Source organism: Capra hircus, chromosome 3, assembly GCF_001704415.2.
Source record: "Capra hircus breed San Clemente chromosome 3, ASM170441v1, whole genome shotgun sequence".
Lineage (NCBI taxonomy): Eukaryota > Metazoa > Chordata > Mammalia > Artiodactyla > Bovidae > Capra > Capra hircus.
The window spans coordinates 92036715-92059211 of NC_030810.1; the positions used below are offsets into that span (position 1 = coordinate 92036715).

The window sequence follows — 22497 nt, forward strand, 5'->3', positions numbered from 1 at the left end:
AGCCGGTGATGTATATCACTGCCTTTACTCAAACAATTCTGCATAGCTCTCCCTCTTTCTATCACTAACTTTTAAGGCAGAGCTGTCTTCCCTGGCTGCAAAGAGGCTGGGAAAACAAGTATCTGACACTTTAAAATTTGTCAAGAGGGAGTAAGGTCCTGCCTCATTAGGTGATAGGTTCCCTAACTATAGTATGAGTTAGGATAATGGGCAGCCAGAAGAGAGATGACAGGTATCTTCTGCAGCCCATTCCTTGGCCATTCAACACAATGGTTAAAAACTATTCAGTGTAAAGACTGTCGTTAGCTGCTTTCTAATACTCTTTCCTAACAGAATACTGATTTTATCTGGGGCAGCTATGTACCCAGCCTCCTTTGCTGTTAGAAGTTAACAATTTAACAGGTCAGGCAAATAAGACAAAGGAAACTCTGTCTGGATTTCTGGGAAAGCTTTGCTTTTCCTCATAAAAGAGAATAGGTATAGCTGGCATAGGCTATTTCCCCCCTCCTTTTTTTTTTTTTCCTGCTTTCAAACATGGACATGACTTCTGGCACAGCAGCAACCTTTCTGCAACATGAAAATAGTATGAAAGATGAAAAACATGCTAAAGAGGCAGATTTGAAAGACAGAACCACACCATTTCCTGTATGTAGTCAGTATTGCTAAGCACTGATTAAACACTGTCCTTTCAGTTGCACGCACACACTGGAAAACAGATGACAATTAGGTCTCATTACTGAAAGTGAAAGTGAAGTTGCTCAGTCATGTCTGACTCTTTGCGACCCCATGGACTATAGCCCACCAGGCTCCTCCATCCATGGAATTTTCCAGGCAAGGGTAATGCAATGGGTTGCTATTTCCTTCTCCAGGTTTCAATTATTAAATTCATGATATTTTCTAGTATGTGGGCTGTGGTGTTTCTTTTGCACTATTAATAAGGGTAGATTTTGCTTATCAAGAACCACTTGAATTCTGAACAGTATTTGGCATTCAAAGCAATCTTAATGGTTAAGAATGTTTCAAGTCTGCATTTGAATCTTGGATTCTGTTTGAATAATCTCCTTGTGTACCTGCCTATCTATAAAATGAAGTACAACTGGAAATGGAGATTTTACAATAACTAGAAAGGACCCAGCTTTCTAGTTCTCCTACTATTTTTGTCTCTCAGTTCAGTTCAGTCGCTCAGTTGTGTCTGACTCTTTGCGACTCCATGGACTGCAGCACGACAGGCCTCCCTGTCCATCAACAACTCCTGGAGTTTACTCAAACTCATGTCCATTGAGTCAGTGATGCCATCCAACAATCTCATCCTCTGTCGTCCCCTTCTCCTCCTGCCTTCAATCTTTCCCAACTGCTGCTGCTAAGTCGCTTCAGTCGTGTTCGACTCTGTGCAACCCCACAGAAGGCAGTCCACCAGGCTCCACCATCCCTGGGATTCTTCAGGCAAAAACACTGGAGTGGGTTGCCGTTTCCTTCTCCAATGCATGAAAGTGAAAAGTGAAAGTGGAGTCCCTCAGTAAGTGTCCGACTCTTCGTGACCCCATGGACTTCAGCCTACCAAGCTCCTCCGTCCATGGGATTTTCCAGGCAAGAGTACTGGAGTGGGTTGCCATTGCCTTCTCCATCTTTCCCAGCATCCAGCATTTTCCAATGACTCAGTTCTCTGCATCAGTTGGCCAAAGTATTGGAGTTTCAGCTTCAGCATCAGTCCTTCCAATGAACACCCAGGACTGATTTCCTTTAGGATGGACTGGTTTGATCCCCTTGCAGTTCAAGGGACTCTCAAGAGTCTTCTCCAGCACCACAGTTCAAAAGCATCAATTCTTCAGCACTCAGCTTTCTTTATAGTCCATCTCTCACATCCATATATGACTACTGGAAAAACCATAGCTTTGACTAGATGGACCTTTGTTGGTAAAGTAATGTCTCTGCTTTTCAATATGATATCTAGGTTGGTCATAACTTTCCTTCAAAGGAGTAAGCGTCTTTTAATTTCATGGCTGCAGTCACCATCTGCAGTGATTTTGGAGCCCCCCAAAATATAGTCTGTCACTGTTTCCCCATCTATTTGCCATGAAGTGATGGGACCAGATGCCATGATCTTAGTTTTCTGAATGTTGAGTTTTAAGCCAACTTTTTCCACTCTCCTCTTTCACTTTCATCAAGAGGCTCTTTAGTTCTTCTTCACTTTCTGCCATAAGGGTGGTGTCATCTGCATATATGAGGTTATTGATATTTCTCCCAGCAATCTTGATTCCAGCTTGTGCTTCTTCCAGCCCAGCGTTTCTCATGTTGTACTCTGCATATAAGTTAAATAAGCAGGGTGACAATATAGTCTTATGTATACGGTCTTTCCCTATTTGGAACCAGTCTGTTGTTCCATGTCCAGTTCTAACTGTTGCTTCCTGACCTGCATACAGATTTCTCAAGAGGCAGGTCAGGTAGTCTGGTATTTCCATCTTTTGAAGAATTTTCCACAGTTTGTTGTGAACCACACAATCAAAGGCTTTGGCATAGTCAATAAAGCCAAAGTAGATGTTTTTCTGGAACTTTCTTGCTTTTTCAACGATCCAACAGATGTTGGCAATTTGGTCTCTGGTTCCTCTGCCTTTTCTAAATCCAGCTTGAACATCTGAAAAGTTCACGGTTCACGTACTGTTGAAGCCAGGCTTGGAGAATTTTGAGCATTACTTTGCTAGCGTGTGAGATGAGTGCATTTGTGCAGTAGTTTGAACATTGTTTGGCATTGCTTTTCTTTGGGATTGGAATGAAAACTGACCTTTTCCAGTCCTGTGGCCACTGCTGAGTTTTCCAAATTTGCTGGCATATTGAGTGCAGCACTTCACAGCATCATCTTTTAGGATTTGAAGTAGCTCCACTGGAATTCCATCACCTCCACTAGCTTTGTTGTAGTGATGCTTCCTAAGGCTCACTTGACTTTGCATTCCAGGATGTCTGGCTCCAGGTGAGTAATCATATCATTGGGGTTATCTGGGTCATGAAGATCTTTTTTGTATAGTTCTTCTGTGTATTCTTGCCATCTCTTCTTAATATCTTCTGCTTCTGTTAGGTCCATATCATTTCTGTCCTTTATTGTGCCCATTTTGCATGAAATGTTCCCTTGGTATCTCTAATTTTCTTGAAGAGATCTCTAGTCTTTCCCATTGGATTGTTTTCCTCCATTTCTCTGCATTGATCACTGAGGAAGGCTTTCTTATCTCTCCTTGCTATTCTTTGGGACTCTGCATTCAAATGGGTGTATCTTTCCTTTACTCCTTTGCTTCTCACTTCTCTTTTTTTCACAGCTATTTGTAAGGCCTTGTAAGACAACTATTTTGCCTTGCTTTTTCTTGGGGATGGTCTTGATCCCCTCCTTCTGTACAATGTCATGAACCTCCATCCATATTTCTTCAGGCACTCTATCAGATCTAATCCCTTCGATCGATTTCTCACTTTCACTGTATAATCATAAGGAATTTGGTTTAGGTCATACCTGAATGGTCTAGTGGTTTTCCCTATTTTCTTCAATTTAAGTCTGAATTTGGCAATAAGGAGTTCATGGTCTGAGCCACAGTTGGCCCCCAGTCTTTTTTTGCTGACTGTAGACAGTTTCTCCATCTTTGGTGCAAAGAATATAATCAAGCTGATTTCGGTATTGACCATCTGGTGATGTCCATGTGTAGTCTTCTCTTGTTTTGCTGGAAGAGGGCATTTGCTATGACCAGTGCGTTCTCTTGGCAAAACTCTATTAGCCTTTGCTCTGCTTCATTCTGTACTCCAAGACCAAATTTGCCTGTTACTCCAGGTATTTCTTGACTTCCTACTTTTGCATTCCAGTCCCCTATAATGGAAAGGACATCTTTTTTGGGTGTTAGTTCTAGAAGGTCTTGTAGGTCTTCGTAGAACCATTCTACTTCAGCTTCTTCAGCATTATTTTGTCTCTACAGGATTCTCAAGTTGTAAATAGCTCCTCCTCTGTACTCAATGCATCCTTTTATTTATCACATTTGCCTCCTCTACCAGATTTTTCTTTGAAAACACTCAATATTTTTGTCAATTTGTTTGACATTCTCAAACTCATGTCCTTAGAAGTTATCTGGGATTATTAAAAGATAAATTCCTAGATTCCACCCCCCAACTTCTATTTTAGGTTAGTGAACCACATTTTGAGGAACACTGAAATAGACTTTCAATGTTTGAATCAAATTATGCATATGATACTAATAAAAGTTCACAGAGAGAGGAGCTTGGCGGGCTACAGTAAATGGGGTCACAAAGAGTCAGATATAACTAATGACTAACACAATAAAGGTAGGTATCAATAATACTTAATTTTCAGGATACTTCCAAACTGTTTTAATTTTACAATTTGACTTGTAATCATGTAACTTATGATTTCTAACTATGAGGAGATCTCTAACACCATTTCAGAAATAACTATTTCTGGTTATACTAACTATAATGTGATAATTAGGAAGTATTTATGAAAAGCCCTAATTGACAGTTTTCTATATAAGTGAAAATAAACCTTTGCACTTTCTAATAATTTGACTCATTACTGAGTTATATTAGCTGTTATTCTCAAAATGAGATTTTTATTAGAAAAGGTAAGTTTGTACTAAAATTTGGAAACCAGTCAAGTTCCTTCATCAACTGCAAAGTAAACTTTCATACACAAACCAAAGTCAAGATCATTCTTTCTCCTCTTTAACTACACACTATTTTCATAGTATGAACACCAGCTAGGCTCTATATTATATAGGGTCTTGAGAGGTGTTGAGACTCAAGCTTTAAGTTTTTGATTTAAGGGAAAAGTTAGCATTTAGATTTATCCTGATATCTGAGATGTAAAGAACTCTATAAACATCTCTAAAGGGACATAGAGCAGATAAAGGGACACTATGTTATATTTTAATGGGTCATTTATCATTTTCACCAAAAATTGGCCATGACAGCTAACAAATGGCATTTTTCTGCCTCCTGAATGGAACTGTGGGACACGGTGGCACTTAGGGCATACACTTCAAGGCAAATAAATGATCAGACTAAAAATGTACATACTGTTAGGAAATGAGATAAGAACATCCACACTTTGGGTGGAAATGCTTTTCAAATTGTTTGCAAGACTCTGAATAGAAATTTGACAAATTAAAAAATGACATATACCAATTCGTTATAGCCTACCACTGTAGGCAAAGTCTGTTAGTATTACTGGGATCAGATGCTTTTAGGATATCTTGGATAAATTCTGTTGTTTTAATTGGTGTTAATTCTTTATGGCATTACAAAAGAAAGTTTACACCACTCAAAGCACTAACAAAAATCTTTCTAATGATGTGTCTGTCCCATGCAGTATGATGCTTAGGGTAACTGAGAAATAGTGACAGATTTAGCATTCATTATTTCAATTATTTGGTGGCAAACCTAAATTGATAGTATTACATGAGTAATTTATAAATTTGAAATATGAGTAAACTGAGATGGGGGAATGAAATGACAAGTGAGCTTAGCTGATCACTCAGCATTTGACTCTCAACACAGCTTTCAGAAATGAAATAAACTCTCATTAAGTGATAAAACTTTGCTTCCTTGTGAAAAGTGGATCTTAAAAAAAAGCCAACTATTAGTACCAGTGATGAAAGACATCCAAACAAGTGATGGTTCTTAATTACAATGGTTCTTAATTACAAGTTATATATAAATTAAACTGCAGAATGTAGTACCTTTAACTATGATGTGAATAAACCTATTATATATTCTTCACACTGGATAAACTATCCAAGTTGAAGATTTCCAAGTAGGACAAAACTGAAAAATTGACTAATAATATCAAACAGAATAAATAAAATTTATTTTCAGCATCTGAACTAAGCACATGTATGTGTATACACATACACAGGACAAATTTTTCAACATTCTTTGAACAATACGATGATTATACTATCACTGGACAAGAACAGTTGACTTACTTTCAAGTATATTTTGTGGGGACTAGCAATAGGTTCTCTCAAGAGTAAAGACACCAGGCCATAAGGTGCCAACTCTTAGCACCAGAGAGACTTAAAACTTCATAAAAGGTGAATGATGTTACAAATTAGAGAATCTATATTACAAATTAGAGAATCTGCCAATCAACTTCTGTGGAGCTGTATTATTTTTCTCAAATGGAAAAAAATCCAGGTTTATGCCAAATAGACTTAAAAAGATAATCTGTGTTTAAGATTTTTAGAATTGCAATTTATAATCTGATATAAAATAAAACTGCTGGCTTATAACAAAATGCTATAAGTTTCAGAGATATGAAAGAAAAAAAATGAACTGAAAACACAGTTTATATAAATCAAGGTCCCAGAAATGAGAATTAGTCTCTTACAGAAACGAACAGTGAAACTCAGTGTGTATTTTTACTAACACACCTTAAAACTATTTTGTGGACAGCCACTTTCGACTGCAAATTGTAAACTGCCACTTGATACATTTAATCAACATTAAATCAAGTCTGAGGCAAGACACTGAACGCACAATACTCGAATAGCGTTAGTAACTTCCTTCCTTGATAAACAACCTCCAGGCATTATTCAGAAGTTGAATTATTTGATGGCTTGGGAAGCAGTGTCCACTGAGCTTTCCTTCCTGACCTGAAGAGACTCACTGCTGATGGACAATAATTCTCGAAGTTCCTTATTTTCAAGCTGGGAAATAAAAAAAGAGTGTATGTTCATTTCAGGTATTCTGTCAAACCGTATCAGAACCCATTGTTTGCGGCTTGAAACAGAAAGTATTTTACTTTTAAAAGTTTTAAAGAAACAAAAGAACTGAGAAGTTCCTAAAACTCTACTTATTTGTTCAGCTACAAGACATTTACTGAGTAATTTCCACATGCCACGTGTTAAGACTATACATGAAAAAAACAGGGTCCCGCTCCACTAGAGGAATTCACTGCTTGTCAAAATCTTTATGATTCCCACAAGTTTTACTAGTGTTTCTTCTATCTTTCAAATCCCTAATAATATTTTCATTCTGCTTAACCTTCTCTCCTAGATGTCCTATAGTTTTGGAGAAAGCAAGGAAAGGGGGAAAATAATTACTGGGCACATAGCCAGGTTCCGCATGGGTGTCTTACATATATTATCTCATACAATATGCAGGGGAGGCACTGTTGTCTGCGTCCATGTTCTCTTTGCGATGAGGACACTGGCTCCCAAAAGCCCAAAAACCTTCCCATATTCAGAGAACCTGCATGTGGTATTGCTGGTTTCAATCTGATGCCCACATTTTTTCCACTTAAAGTATTAAGTAAGACTTGTCTCACATTTCCTTAGGGCTATTTCCATAACTGAAGTAAATTAGGGATGGCATAGACAAGGTCATTCTATCATTTTAACTAACTCCTATCCTAACTGGGTCTTTGCCACTCCCCTTGATTTCCAGATACGGCAGTTTGCGCTCTTCATCCTTATTCTCTCTGCAGGAAATTCTGGTAAACCACAGCATTCTCAGGTTTCACCAAGACATACCCTGTATCTCTCTCCTCGTATTTACACACCATTTCATACCAAAAAAAATTATTAGTCTTATTGCTATCATTAGACTCTGAGGAGGGACCCTGTCTTTTTCTCTCTGGTAATTTTCAAAGGGCCCAAGGCAGAACTTGTAATAATGAACATTCAAATCATCTATTGTAATGTTTCTTCTTAACAATTGTATGGGCCCCATAACACTCCAGGCCTTTCTTTGTAAATTATTCCCATTTTAATCAAAACATTACCTTAAAACAGCTTAAAAAAAAAATCAAGACTTTAAAATAAAAATTGATTTAAAAAAAAATCAAAACTACCTGTAAAATAGTCTGCAGTCCCTTGGTTTTGTTTCCCAAAGGCAACCACTTTTAATATTTTTATCTATTTCTTTAGGTGTTTACTTCCATAATTCTAAATAATATGTCTTGTACTGCTATTTCCTGATCATCATGTTTAAACAGTATCTATTTGAGTTCTTTTTACAGCAAATGAGGGACTTTAGCTCACCTGTAATCTGTCCCTTCCACTCCCTTTACCCTCTCAGTATGATATATCAATTTCTAGCCAATAAGCATTTTCATTGTTTGCTTCTGAATACATTTCCTTTCTTCAAAAGGGTATGGAGGATGTTTTAATTTTAAATCAGACCACAAAGGAAACATCAATACACTGCAGTGATATATAATGATGTCATACTTTTCAGACTCTGAAAACTCCCTAAGATATTGTGAACCTAAAATAGCAATAATCTTACCTCTAATTGTGCTAGTTTTTCCTGAATCTTACAAAATTGGTCATCATCCATTTGAACTGCTTTCCTCATCACTTCTCCCATTTCACAGATTCTGTCAATCTGATTCTCAATTTCCTGTGAAGATATTCAGAATAAAAGAGTGAAAAAGTCATTTTTTTAAAGCAGATATGAAGTTCATGAGAACATGCGTATTATGATGTTAAAAATTCATTTAATCTGTGATACAGAGGTTACAGTAATTTCACTACAATCTAAGTCCTCAGAGGTAAAGCCATAATAAACTTATCTTGTGATATTCACAGATAATTCATTTTCAGAAGATTGACTCTAGTCTAATCATCCACTAGATGTTGGACGCTATCTCTAAATGGCTTTTTAACTTAAATTTAAATACTTTTATTGGCAGGAAGCTTGCCATATTCCAAGGTACCTTATTCTATCTTTGGACATATCGCTTAGCAAGCTTTTCATATAAGCTAAATTCTGTCTTCTTCAAGGATCAGGTTTTTCTCCTTTGGACCACAGATGAAAGTTATTCACATATTTAAAAGATCCCTGTTCCCTATGACCTTATTTAGTTGAACTAATTAAAATGCTTTCAATGGAATCTAAGATGAAACTTATCTTCCATAAATTCCACTGCAGCAAATAGTGAGGTGTCAATCTATTAATTTAGGATTAAATAATATAGTACATGCAAACATACAAAGACAACTCTAAAGCACTCTACAAACTTAAGAACAATTACTGCATCTCGCAAAATAAACCATAAGCAACGAGAGTATAGAAACTACGCCTTTTTTTTTTTAAACCGTACTTCTCTCTCCTAACAACATAGTATGATGCTATGTTTACTGACCCTCCTGCTATATGACAAGTACTATGTTAGGGATAAAAGATAAATTCACACTCCTTACAAGCAAGGAGCTTACAGTTTAGTGAAACGTACCATAATAACAACTCAAGTATTTACTGATTACCTTTAACACTAACAGGCTTCCCTTGTGGCTCAGCTGGTAAAGAATCTGCCTGCAATCCAGGAGACCTGGGTTCAATCCCTAGATTGGGAAGATCTCCTGGAAAAGGGAAAGATTACCCACTCCAGTATTCTGGCCTGGAGAATTCCATGAACTGTATAGTCCATGGGGTCCCAAAGAATCAGACATGACTGAATGACTTTCATTTTCACTTTAACGCTAACTGACATTGTTCAGTGGAAAAACGTAGTGTTCATTAACATCTTGAAGAGAGATCTTGGTGGAGGGATGAACTTGAGTCTTACTCAGATAAAAGGCCCTTTACCCCCTTTTTTCTACTCATATCTTTACAAAGCTATACTAAAACCTACAGCAAATGTGGTAAACATGAAAGGAAAACAAGCTTACTTCAAAAGCAAGCACATGATCTAAAACAATGTCAAGATTTCAATTCATTTAGAATTTATCCATCAAAGTTTCTTACTGCAGAGTGAGACTGGTGAGCTTTCAGGACCGGTTCAGCATCCGCTGCTTTTTTAGCAACCATTAATTGTAACATCTGTTTTCGGTATTTGCTCATGATGAGTTCCAAAGCATCCTGGTGTTCCTCCAAGGAAACCCACAGCTCTATCAAAAAACAAAATAACTTGGCAGTGATGTCTGAGATACCTCCTAAAGCCAAACTCAAACAGCTGGATTTTATGACATGCATGAAATATTATGAACCCAAAGATGTAAATTGGTGTTTAAGCCCACAAAACTCAACAGTCATGGTCTATGCAAAAAATATCTTTCCAGGCAGCAGCAGCAAAATCTGGTAGAATCAACATGGGATGTGGCATCAGAAGACATGAGTTTAAGTTCAATTCTGTGAATTACTAGATTACTATTCTTAAATCATGTAACCTCTCTGAGCCTATTTCTTATCTGCCTTGTAATAATAAAAACCTGGCTTGTCTACTTCAAAACGAACATATGAGAATACATATATGTATTGCATGATATATGTGAAAGCCCTCTGTAAATTTATATACAAATAACTATTCATACTACTATCATAACAATATATTCACCAAGCCCAAGAATATACACCTGAGGATTAAATTTAGCTCTTCCACCTTGCATAAGAACATAAAAATTCCTTCAATCTTAGCTTTAATGTTTATTTCAATAAACATTAAATCTTAAACCCTTGAGGATATTAACTCTTCCGTTATGCAACCCTCCATCTCCAGACACCTAACAAGCCATGCAATAATAATTCAACTTTACTAAGCACCTCTTGGATAAGCTGCGTTTAAATACAAAATCAGTCAGATGACCTTTAAAAGAGCAATGTAATAAACTTTACTGCTACTGGGTCATCACAGGCTATGGCAAAGTGAAAAGTGAAGTCGCTCAGTCGTGTCCGACTCTTTGCGATCCCATGGACTGTAGCCTATTAGGCTCCTCTGTCCATGGGATTTTCCAGGCAAGGGTGCTAGAGTGGATTGCCCACTCCATTATTCTTGCCTGGAGAATCCCATGAATAGAGGAGCCTGGCAAGCTACAGTCCATGCGGTCGCAAGAGTCGGACACGACTTAGCGACTAAATCACCACCACAGCATGTGCCCTTTTGTGACTTGCCATTTTCGCAAGAACTTTTGAAATATTACTGGATATGAGAAAATCATTACACACAAAAAGGCCTGACTAACCTCTGTTTTCCTGCTGCAAGTCTCTAATCTGTGTATTCTCTTGGGACAGCAGAATGTGAGGTTTGTATTTGGACATGTCCTTTATATCGGATGCATCCTCTTGATACTGGACAAACAAGAGACAAACTAATCGCGCCGTAAACAGAACAGCCGCAGATGCAACTGGAGAGGTAGGAGGCAGAACTCCAGGACAGCACTGGCAGCCCCGACCCCACAGAAAGGTCTCACAGCCACCCTCTGGGGCCAGGAAAAAACTCCAAGCCGAGTTTCCACTTTACCTCATCCTCCACCCCTCAAGTGCCCAGAACCCGAGGGCACGGGCCCATACCCTCTGCCTGACCTGGTCCGGAAGCGCTGTCCCCGCCTCCCGCATAGCGGCTACCCGCCGGTGCAGAGCCGCTGACTGATCCACCAGTGACTCGGCGGCCGCATCGTGCTCCCTCAGCCTCTCCAGTAGAGTCTTAGCGTCTGTCAGAATCTTCTCGATGGTGCAGCTCATAGCGGCCCCAGGACCGCAGTCAGAACACCGCTCACCGGTGCCAAGGACTCAGCGCGTCCCTGAGCGAGTCTCAGCTTTACAGACGTCACTTCCGGGTACGTTTAAAAGGAGCCTCGGCGGTAGCCGCGATATGCGCTTGCGCAGTGGCAGCCTCCGTGGCTGGTGACCGACTTTAACCTGTGGCTTCCTCGCATCCTCGCCCTGTGCAAGGGCCCCAGAGGACTGCCCTTGTCACGCCTTTGGTTTCCTGTTTCCACTGCCTGGTGGTCAAGTTGTGTTAAGCCTGGGCTAGTCTTGAGTTTCTCCTGTTCCTACTGGTTTTGATTGATGTGGATTGTTATCACCGTTTAAATTTTTTTTCCTTTAATGTGGTAAACACGCTTTAAATTTATCATCTTAACCAATAGTATTAAGTACGTTTAAGTTGTTATGCAGTCATTACTATCATTCATCTGCAGAATTCTTTTCATTTTGCAAAACTGAAGACTTGAGAGTCTCTTGGACTGCAAGATCAAATCAGTCAATCCTAAAGGAAATCATCCCTGACTATTCATTGGAATGACTGATGATGAAGCTCAAGCTCAAGTGCTTTGGCCACCTGATGCTAAGAACCGATTCACTGAAAAAGACTCTGATGCTCAGAAAGGTTGAGGGTGGGAGGAGAAGGGGGTGACAGAGGATAAGATGGTTGGATAACTTCACTGATTCAATGAACATGAAAATTTGAGCAAACTCTGGGAGATGGTGAAGGACTGCAAAGCCTGGTGTGCTGCAGTCTGTGGGGTTGCAAAGAGTGGAAAGCTACTTAGCAACTAAACACAACAGCATTAGACTTCAACTCCTTATTCTGCCTTCCTCCCAGCGCTTGGCAACCACTCCTCTACTTTCTGTCTCTATGAATTTAACTACATTAGATACCTCATACAAGTGGAATCATAGAAATCATAATTGTCATTTTTGTGAATGGCTTATTTCACTTGGCATAATGTCCTCAAGGTTCATCCATGCAAGCAGAAATTCCTTTCTTGTTAAGACTGACTAATATTCATATATGTGTGTGTGCGTGTGTACAGGCTTCCATGGTGTCTCAGTGGTAGAGAATCCGCCTGCCAGTGCAGGAGACTTCATGTTCTATCCCTGGGTCAGGAAGATCCCATGGAGGAGGGACTGGCAACCCACTCCACTGTTCTTGCCTGGAGAATCCCATGGTGCGCTACAACCCGTGGACATGACTCAGCAATGACAGCTACTGATGGACCCTTGGGTAGCCTTCATCTTTTTGCTGTTGTAAATAATGCTGTTATGAACACATGTATAAATATCTGTTTGAATCCCTCCTTTAAATTCTTCTGAGTGTATATCCAGAAGTGGAATCACTGGGACATGAGTTCATTCTATTTTTAAATTTTTGAGGAATGACCAAACTGTTTTTCACAGTGGCTGCATCATTTTACCAACAGTACATAAGGGTTTCAATTTCTTCACATCTTTGCATACACTTGTTATTCTTCTGTTTTCTTCAATAGCCATTTTAATGGGTGTGACGTAGAGTCATTGTCTGCTTACTTATCTTTTTCTATTTTAGCTCAATTATTAAATGAAAATAAATAGAACCAGAACAGCAATGAGTTGTGCTACTGTATTGATTTATGTTTACCTTGTCAAGCTTGTGTGTTGAGCTTTGTTCTTTTTCATTGATTACTTTATTACTGTAAATATTTTGAAAAGTCTTGTTTCAGGCACTGTTTAGTGTCTGGAAATACAGCAGAGAATGACGCAAAGTCTTGACCCTTAGGGAGTTTATATTCTAATGGGAGAAAGCATTCAAACTCTTATAAATAGTTGAAGGTAGTAACAGAATTAGGAACCCAGTGAAAGGGCAACAGTGCCACGACAGTAGTGAGAGGTCAGAGAAGGGAGTTGGAGAGGAGAACTGACTTTTACCTTTGTATTCTCAGTATATTCTGGAAGAAAATCTGCCTACCACACCTCCTGTAGATAATACGGCTGGCCCACTTACCCCACTGTTGCAGAATTTGCAAACAATATTTTAATATATTCTTTTACTAAAACCACAATTCCATGCAATTAGTGCTCTCCTACACTTTCCCTCACCATCTGAACCACAGCCTTACAGGACATTTACCTTATGCAAAGGTGAGGTGCTAAGTATGCACAACAGTCAGTGGCCCATAGGAGAGACAATCTAGGGGAATTCTATAATTCTCTTATTGCTACACTCATACGATCTGTTTTTAATAAAATCTGGAAGAAGACTTTATAGGTCTATTCAAAAGCCACAAAAGTACTTAATCAACACTTTTGAATTCTACCTCTTATTATTCTATCCTGTGGAAGGTTTTTCCTATTGCCCTTCTCTGCTCTGTCTAGATCTTGTCCTTCCCCACTTTTTCCTGACCTGGGAAACCAAAGTTTGGAAGATATTCTTGCTTTTTGCTTCTGTAGGGCTTCCCAGGTGGCGCTAGTGGTAAAGAGCCTGCCTGCCAATGCAGGAGACTTTAGAGACACAGTATGGATCCCTGGATCGAGAAGATGCCCTGGAGGAGGGCATGGCAACCCATTCCAGTATTCTTGCCTGGAGAATCCCATGGATAGAGGAGCTTGGTGGAACATGGGGTCCCACAGAGTTGGACACTACTGAAGTGACTTAGTAACACATCGTAGCATCATAACCATCTCTAACACCTGGTCTGTAGAAAGAGTTATATCATAATTGCTATCAGTATTGACAGTAACACTGATGTTTATTAAGTGCTTACTCTGCACCTGTCAGTATTCTAAGGACTTTATAGTGATTCAGTTATATAATCCTCACAATTACCACGTGTTAGATTTCCTCTGTGAAAGTGTGAAAGTATTAGTTGCTCTGTTGTGTCTGACTCTTTGTGACCCCATGAACTATATAGCCTGCCAGTCTACTCTGTCCAGGGAATTCTCCACTCAAGAATACTGGAGTGGGTAGAAGATCCTTCTCCAGGGGATCTTCCCGGCCCAGGGATTGAACCTCGGTCTCCTGACTTGCAGGCAGATTCTTTTACCTTCTGAGTCACCTAGTAACCCTAGATTTCCTTTAAACAATGCCGTATGCATCAGAGAGCTTTAGTGTTACCTAGCGAGCACAAAATTTTCTTTTCAGATTTGACCACTTTCCCTAAATCAGCTTTTGATTATACAAGTTCATAATTCCTTATTCAAAACCTTGGGACATGATGTTTTCTGAGATTCAGAAAACTTAATACTTTAGAAAGGTATTAAGATCCATATACTGTATATCACTTAACACTAGGGTTTGAATGAATTATGTGTATCTTTTGCACATATATTGCATTTTAATAAAACTGCCTACAGTTAAAAGTTTTCTTGATATTTCCAGTCTTATGCTTCTCTATAACATAATATAATTATTATTTTTCTTTAGGAGTGTGCATGTTTTTGTTATAAGTATTTCCTTATAATAACTTCGGAGGACAGTCCACAACAGGAGCATGAAGGTCTGAAATTCTTTTCACTATTACCTGGAGGAAAGGTGTGTAAAAGAAACTGGACTGCATCTGACAACAGTGTCTGAGTAGAACAGTCAGTGAACCACACATGGTCCTAGTTAAGACTGAATGAGTCGGACTTGGAAACTATACTGTCAACTATTATGGATTGATTTTCTGGAGCCAGGGTCCATATCATACTTAGCATGGTGGGAAACAGAAGATCGTTTCTGAATTCAATCCTTGTTCCCGCTATCAATCATCCTTAAGGAGAAAATGTGGCCCCTAGGTAGAGGTCAACCTTTTCTCCGGCTGGGTCTGAGAAAGAGTGAGAGCTCATGGCTTGGAAAGGAAAAGATGATGCTAAGTGACCCCTGATTTTGAGAGGACAGCTGCCGTTCTACAACTCTGGCCACAGAGGGATAAATGAGAGAGATCACTGGTAGGAAACACTCTGGCATAAAGTATTGCCAGTAGATTCTAGGGGAATGATAACTAAAATTTTGTTTTCTATGATCATCTTTTCCAGTGTTACAGTCCCTTTTATCTTTGGGTCAGTAGTTAAATTTATGAACATTTCATGCAAAGATGGGGTCGATAAAGGACAGAAATGATATGGACCTAACAGAAACAGAAGATAGTAAGAAGAGGTGGCAGGAATACACAGAACTATACAAAAAAGATCTTCATGACCAAGATAATCACGATGGTGTGATCACTCACCTAGAGCCAGACATCCTGGAATGTGAAGTCAAGTGGGCCTTAGAAAGCATCACTACCAACAAAGCTAGTGGAGGTGGTGGAATTCCAGTGGAGCTATTTCAAATCCTGAAAGATGATGTTGTGAAAGTGCTGCACTCAATATGCCAGCAAATTTGGAAAATTCAGCAGTGGCCACAGAACTGGAAAAGGTCAGTTTTCATTCCAATCCCAAAGAAAGGCAATGCCAAACAATGCTCAAACTATCGTACAATTGCACTCATCTCACATGCTAGTAAAGTAATGCTCAAAATTCTCCAAGCCAGGCTTCAGCAATACGTGAACCGTGAACTTCCAGATGTTCAAGCTGGTTTTAGAAAAGGCAGAGGAATCAGAGATCAAATTGCCAACATCCGCTGGATCATGGAAAAAGCAAGAGAGTTCCAGAAAAACATCTATTTCTACCTTATTGACTATGCCAAAAAGCCTTTGACTGTGTGGATCACAATAAGCTGTGGAAAATCCTGAAAGAGATGGGAATACCAGACCACCTGACCTGCCTCTTGAGAAACCTGTATGCAGGTCAGGAAGCAACAGTTAGAACTGGACATGGAGCAACAGACTGGTTTCAAATAGGAAAAGGAATATGTCAAGGCTGTATATTGTCACCCTGCTTGTTTAACTTCTATGTAGAGTACATCATGAGAAACACTGGGCTGGAAGAAGCACAAGCTGAAATCAAGATTGCCGGGAGAAATATCAATAACCTCAGATATTCAAATGACACCACCCTTATGGCAGAAAGTGAAGAGGAACTAAAAAGCCTCTTGATGAAAGTGAAAGAGGAGAGTGAAAAAGTTGGCATTCAGATGCTTAATTTATGGGGGCTCCAAAATCACTGCAGATGGTGACTGCAGCCATGAAATGAAAAGATGCTTACTCCTTGGAAGAAAAGTTATGACCAACCTAGATATCATATTGAAAAGCAGAGACATTACTTTACCAACAAAGGTCCATCTAGTCAAGGCTATGGTTTTTCCAGTAGTCATGTATGGATGTGAGAGCTGGACTATGAAGAAAGCTGAGCGCCGAAGAATTGATGCTTTTGAACTGTGGTGTTGGAGAAGACTCTTGAGAGTCCCTTGGACTGCAAGGAGATCCAACCAGTCCATCCTGAAGGAGATCAGCCCTGGGATTTCTTTGGAAGGAATGATGCTAAAGCTGAACCTCTAGTACTTTGGCCACCTCATGTGAAGAGTTGACTCATTGGAAAAGACTGTGATGCTGGGAGGGATTGGGGGCAGGAGGAGAAGGGGACGACAGAGGATGAGATGGCTGGATGGCATCACTGACTCGATGGACATGAGTCTGAGTGAACTCCAGGAGTTGGTGATGGACAGGGAGGCCTGGCGTGCTGTAATTCATGGGGTCGCAAAGAGTCGGACAAGATGGTTCACATATTGCTGAAGCCTGGCTTGGAGAATTTTGAGCATTGCTTTACCAGTGTGTGAGATGAGAGCAATTATGCAGTAGTTTGAGCATTCTTTTGCATTTCCTTTCTTTGGAATTGGAATGAAAACTGACCTTTTCCAGTCCTGTGGCCACTGCTGAGTTTTCCAAATTTGCTGGCATATTGAGTGCAGCACTTTCACAGGATCATCTTTTAGGATTTGAAATAGTTTAACTGGCATTCCATCACTTCCACTAGCATCTTTCAGGATTTGAGACAGCTCAACTGGAATTCCATCACCTGCACTAGCTTTGTTTGTAGTGATGCTTCCTAAGGCCCACTTGACTTCACATTCCAGGATGTCTGGCTCTAGGTGAGTGATCACACCATCGTGATTATCTGGATCATGAAGAGCTTTTTTGTACAGTTCTTCTGTGTACTCTTGCCACCTATTCTTAATATCTTCTGCTTCTATTAGGTCCATGCCATTTCTGTCCTTTATCGAGCCCATCTTTGCATGAAATGTTCCCTTGGTATCTCTAATTTTCTTGAAGAGGTCTCTAGTCTTTCCCATTCTGTTGTTTTCCTCTATTTCTTTGCATTGATCACCGAGGAAGGCTTTCATATCTCTCCTTGCTATTCTTTGGAACTCTGCATTCAGATACTTGTATCTTTCCTTTTCTCCTTTGCTTTTCACTTCTCTTCTTTTCACAGCTATTTGTAAGGCCTCCCCAGACAGCCATTTTGCTTTTTTGCATTTCTTTTCCATGGGGATGGTCTTGATCCCTGTCTCCTGTACAATGTCACGAACCTCCATCCATAGTTCATCAGGCACTCTATCAGATCTAGTCCCTTAAATCTATTTCCCACTTCCACTGTATAATCATACGAGATTTGATTTAGGTCATACCCGAATGGTCTTGTGATTTCCCCCACTTTCTTCAATTTAAGTCTGAATTTGGCAATAAGGAGTTCATGATCTGAGCCACAGTCAGCTCCCAGTCTTGTTTTTGCTGACTGTATAGAGCTTCTCCATCTTTGGCTGCAAAGAATATAATCAGTCTGATTTCGGTGTTGACCATCTGTGATGTCCATGTGTAGAGTCTTCTCTTGTGTTGTTGGAAGAGGGTGTTTTCTATGACCAGTGCGTTCTCTTGGCAAAACTCTATTAGCCTTTGCCCTGCTTCATTCCATACTCCAAGGCCATATTTGCCTGTTACTCCAGGTATTTCTTGACTTCCTACTTTTGCATTCCAGTCCCCTATCATTGGTTAGTGCACAATAAAGTAATAGTAGCTTATATTTTTAGAACATTCACTATGTGCAATGAAATTATCTAAAGGCTTCTTGATAAATAACTCTCACAACAACTATATGTGGTAGGTATTATCATTATCCCTACTTTAACAGAGAAGGAATGTGTAATTTTGTCTTACTTTTTATATGTTTTAGAGACAAGATAAGAGTTGGGAGTCTGGCTTCAGAATCAATACTCTCTACTACTACACTGTAGTGTGGTATCAGGGTAGGGTGAGGAGTTAAGTGTATTTCTCATTAAAAAAGGAGGTAAAATCAGGTGCTGACAGTGGTGGGGCATGGTTATTAAGTGATGCAAGTGTTTGGAATAAAGCAATTACTGAAGGGAATCAGAGGTATATACCATTTGTTTAGTGCTACATAAGAAACTACCCCACAGCTTAGTGGCTTAAAACAGTAGTCATTTATTTTGCTCACTAGTCTTTTGAGTTGTCTTTCTCATATGGGTCAGATTTGGCTGATTCTAGTTTGTGATTGGTTGGTCTAGCTGGTCCTGGTATACTCACATGTCTGATGGTAGGCCTGCTGTTAACTGGAGTGATGGTGGTGACTGGTCATTGATCTCTCATCCTGTAGTAGGCTAGCCATAGCTTGTTCATGTGGCTATGGAATAACAAGATCAATACAAGTCCAAATGTGCAAGTGTTTTCTCACCTCTGCTTACTCATGTATACCACAGTGTCTCACTGGCCAAAGCAAATCATGTGGCCAGCCCACATTCACAGGATGGAGAAATATACCCCACTTCTTTCTGGGAGGGAAAAGATGGAGTCCATTTTTACAGTCTACCGTAGAAGATTTGTAATCTCTCATAGAAGGAGAGGTTCCAATGGTTAAAAATAAATGAGAGGTGTTAGAGGTCTGATTAAAATTAGAAATTATACTTGTGTGATGGCACAGTCTCCATGATTTTACAATTTTCTATAGTATGGTTTGACTTCTTAGAGACAAATTGAGAATGAGGTCTTTGGGAATCAGTGATGAGGACCAGCTGAAGAAGAAGGCAGTGGGTCTGGGGGGATGGTATCTCGTGGATGGACTTATATGTAACTGAAGTGGGAGTGATGCTTGATAAAGGCAGAACCATCCAGTAGAAAGCACCTAGCAGAGACTATGGCTTTTTCTGGGATAGGAGGGGCAAAACAATGTGAAACCAGAGTCTTTGGTCCTGTCTGTTATCACATGTAACACATTCTTTGTTGTTGTTTAATTGCTAAGACTCTTTGCAACCCCATGGACCATAGCCCACTGGGCTCCTCTGTCCGTGGAATTCCCATGAAAGACTACTAGAGTGGGTTGCCATTTCCTTCCCCAGGGCATCTTCCTGATCCAGGGATAAAACCTGGATCTCCTGCATTGGCAGGCAGATTCTTTACCGCTGAGCCCAGGGAGTAAGTGTTAGTCGCTCAGTTGTGCCTTACTCTTTGCGACCCCATGGACTGCAGCCCACAAGGCTCCTCTGTCCATGAGATTTTCCAGGCAAGGATACTGGAGTGGGTTGCCATTTCCTTCTCCAGAGGATCTTCCCAATCCAGGGATCGAACCCCAGTCTCCTGCACTGCAGGCAGATTCTTTACCGACTGAGCTACAAGGGAAGCCAAGCCCAGGGAGTGGACATCCATAAATATAAATGTGAATTTTGTTAGAAGACAGAGGTCCTGTAAGAGCAAGTGGAGACAAAGCTGGTGATACATTAGGTTTTTAAATTTCACACACAATATAACCACAATTCTCAAGAAGATAGTGGCTTTAATTTTTGACATATTTCGGAAAGTTGAATGAAGTAAGCATGCTTGCTTACTTTTTTTCTTTTCTTTTCTTCCCACTTGTGAATGATGTGTGTATGTGTGGGGAGTACTGGCAGGGTTATAACTTTAGCTTTGTTACTCTCAAATGAGGTAGTAATGATTATGTAGTTGACTTCCTTCTCTGGACTGATGCCAAAGTTTCAGCTTTTCCATTTAGAAGGTTGTATATGGTTTTAATAAAGGTTTAGAATTGTAATGTGCAGTTTCTAAACAATGTGAGCATTTTCCAGATATCATTAGATGTCATCTTTTTCCTTTAAAAAGTGCTAGAGAAATTCTTTGGTGAATTTGATTTAATGGAACATCTTTGTTAGAAAAACAAAACAGCAACAAAACTTAACAAATGTATCTATCAAAAAACACGAAATACCTATAATAATAATCACAAAAAATAAACATTTTTGAGCACTTTCTGTGTTTTAAGCATGCAATGAATATATACAGCGGCTTCCCCAGTGGCTCAGTGGTAAAAGAATCTGCCTGCAATGCAGGAGACGTGGGCTAAATCCCTGAGTCGGGAAGATCCCTTGGAGGAGGGCGTGGCATCCCATTCCAGTATTGTTGCCTGGAGAATCCTATGGAAAAAGGAGCCTGGTGGGCTACAGTCCATCAGGTCACACAGAGTTGGACTCAACTGAAGCGACTTAGCACACACACACACACACACATGTGCACACACAAACATTTACAGATATTAGTACATTTACTTTTCACAACATCCCAGGGTTCTTGGGGTAGAATACTAGAGGGAAAAAAGCCTGAGAGAGGAAGAGGGAGGGGGAGAATGAAAGAGTGCTCTGGAGATGTGGACATGGCTAGGACTAGGGTGAGGCAAAAGAGATGTCCAGGTCATAGACTTCAAGGAGGTACTTATTCTTAGGTTCTTGCTTGAGCCCCAACGTGAACACCTCCTTAAATTTTTTTGCCCTGGACACCTCTCTTACCTCTTCCTAGTCCCAGCCCTGGATCTTCAGGAAGAGTCCACCTAAATTCTTTAGCCAAAAACTGATTAGCATAAGAATATTAGGAAACTGCCTGAGGCTGGAGAGGGAACCATATAAAAGACTAGAGGGAACAATGCTGGAAATTCCTGGGTCAGAGATGAGGGTAGTTTATTACTCTCTGCAATAACAAGAGCCAGAGCATCAGCACTTTAATGCTTCCCCACAAAGTGATGTAAAGGGGTCAGGATGACACCTGACATGTGGTGGGTTTCTATAGGAAAACCTGGAGTTTAGGGAACGTGAATATCTTATAAAGGGTAGTAAGCATGCCTTCCTTTTGGTCTGGAAGGAAATGCTATCTTATACTTAAAGGTTGTTTTCTAGTCAAATACCTTTGAAAAGATGGTATGAATAAAGGGAAGTAAATGCATCAGTTGCAAGATGTGTATAAATGTGAGAGACCCTTGGAGAACTGCCCCTCAACAACTACCTCCTGGTATTATTCCAAATACATACTATTTCTAGCCTAAGAGGGGTCATACCAGGAATAGCAAATTAGTTAATGAAGCTAAGAGCTAATAATAGGAAGTAGAAGGCTCTGTGGTGAAGAATTTGAGCGTATGCCTCCCCATAACAACCCTACCTAAAGATTAAAAATATTTTTTAATATAGTGCTTGCCCAAAACAACTGTGGTCACCATGCATGCTCACTCAAAGATGAGCACAACACTTTCCTTATACGTTTGTATATTCTCTACAAGAATTCTGAAGAAATACTGACCTACTTATTATTTTTAAGTTATTTGTGATTTCTCATCATAAATATAAATATACTTTCCTATGACTTTTTAAATTTTTTATTTTTCATAAAAATTTTAAAGGTTATATTCCATTTTCAGTTTTTACAAACTATTGGCAATTTTCCCTGTGTGGGACAATACATCCTTGCAGCCTATCTTATACCCATTTCCTCACCCCTACCTACTTTGCCCCTCCCCTACTGGTAACCACTAGTTTGTTCTTTATATCTGAATTCATTTTTAAAGTAAAATTTGATTAAAAAATACTAAATATTTATAAGATGATAATTAGCTAACTGGACTATTCAATTATATGATTTGATATATTTTGTTTTAATAATTAATTGAATAAAGCACATCATTTACCTGTGGATTTTAGTCAATGTATCTCAAAATATTTGGGAATCTCCCAAATATTCTATTTATATATATTATCTGCTCAGTTCATTTCAGTCGCTCAATAGTGTCTGACTCTGCAACACCATGGACTGCAGCACGCCAGGCCTCCCTGTCCATTACCAATTCCTG

At 39.6% G+C, this 22497-nt stretch overlaps 1 protein-coding gene across 1 annotated transcript; it reads right to left on the reverse strand.

The window, feature by feature from the left end:
• On the reverse strand, positions 5830-11536 carry SIKE1 (suppressor of IKBKE 1). The gene is made up of 5 exons (XM_005677832.3): positions 11290-11536; positions 10950-11055; positions 9736-9878; positions 8275-8388; positions 5830-6692 (listed from the first exon to the last, which is right to left on the reverse strand). The coding sequence occupies exons 1-5, from the start codon at positions 11446-11448 to the stop codon at positions 6591-6593; spliced, it is 624 nt and encodes a 207-aa protein (XP_005677889.2). The 5' UTR covers positions 11449-11536; the 3' UTR covers positions 5830-6590.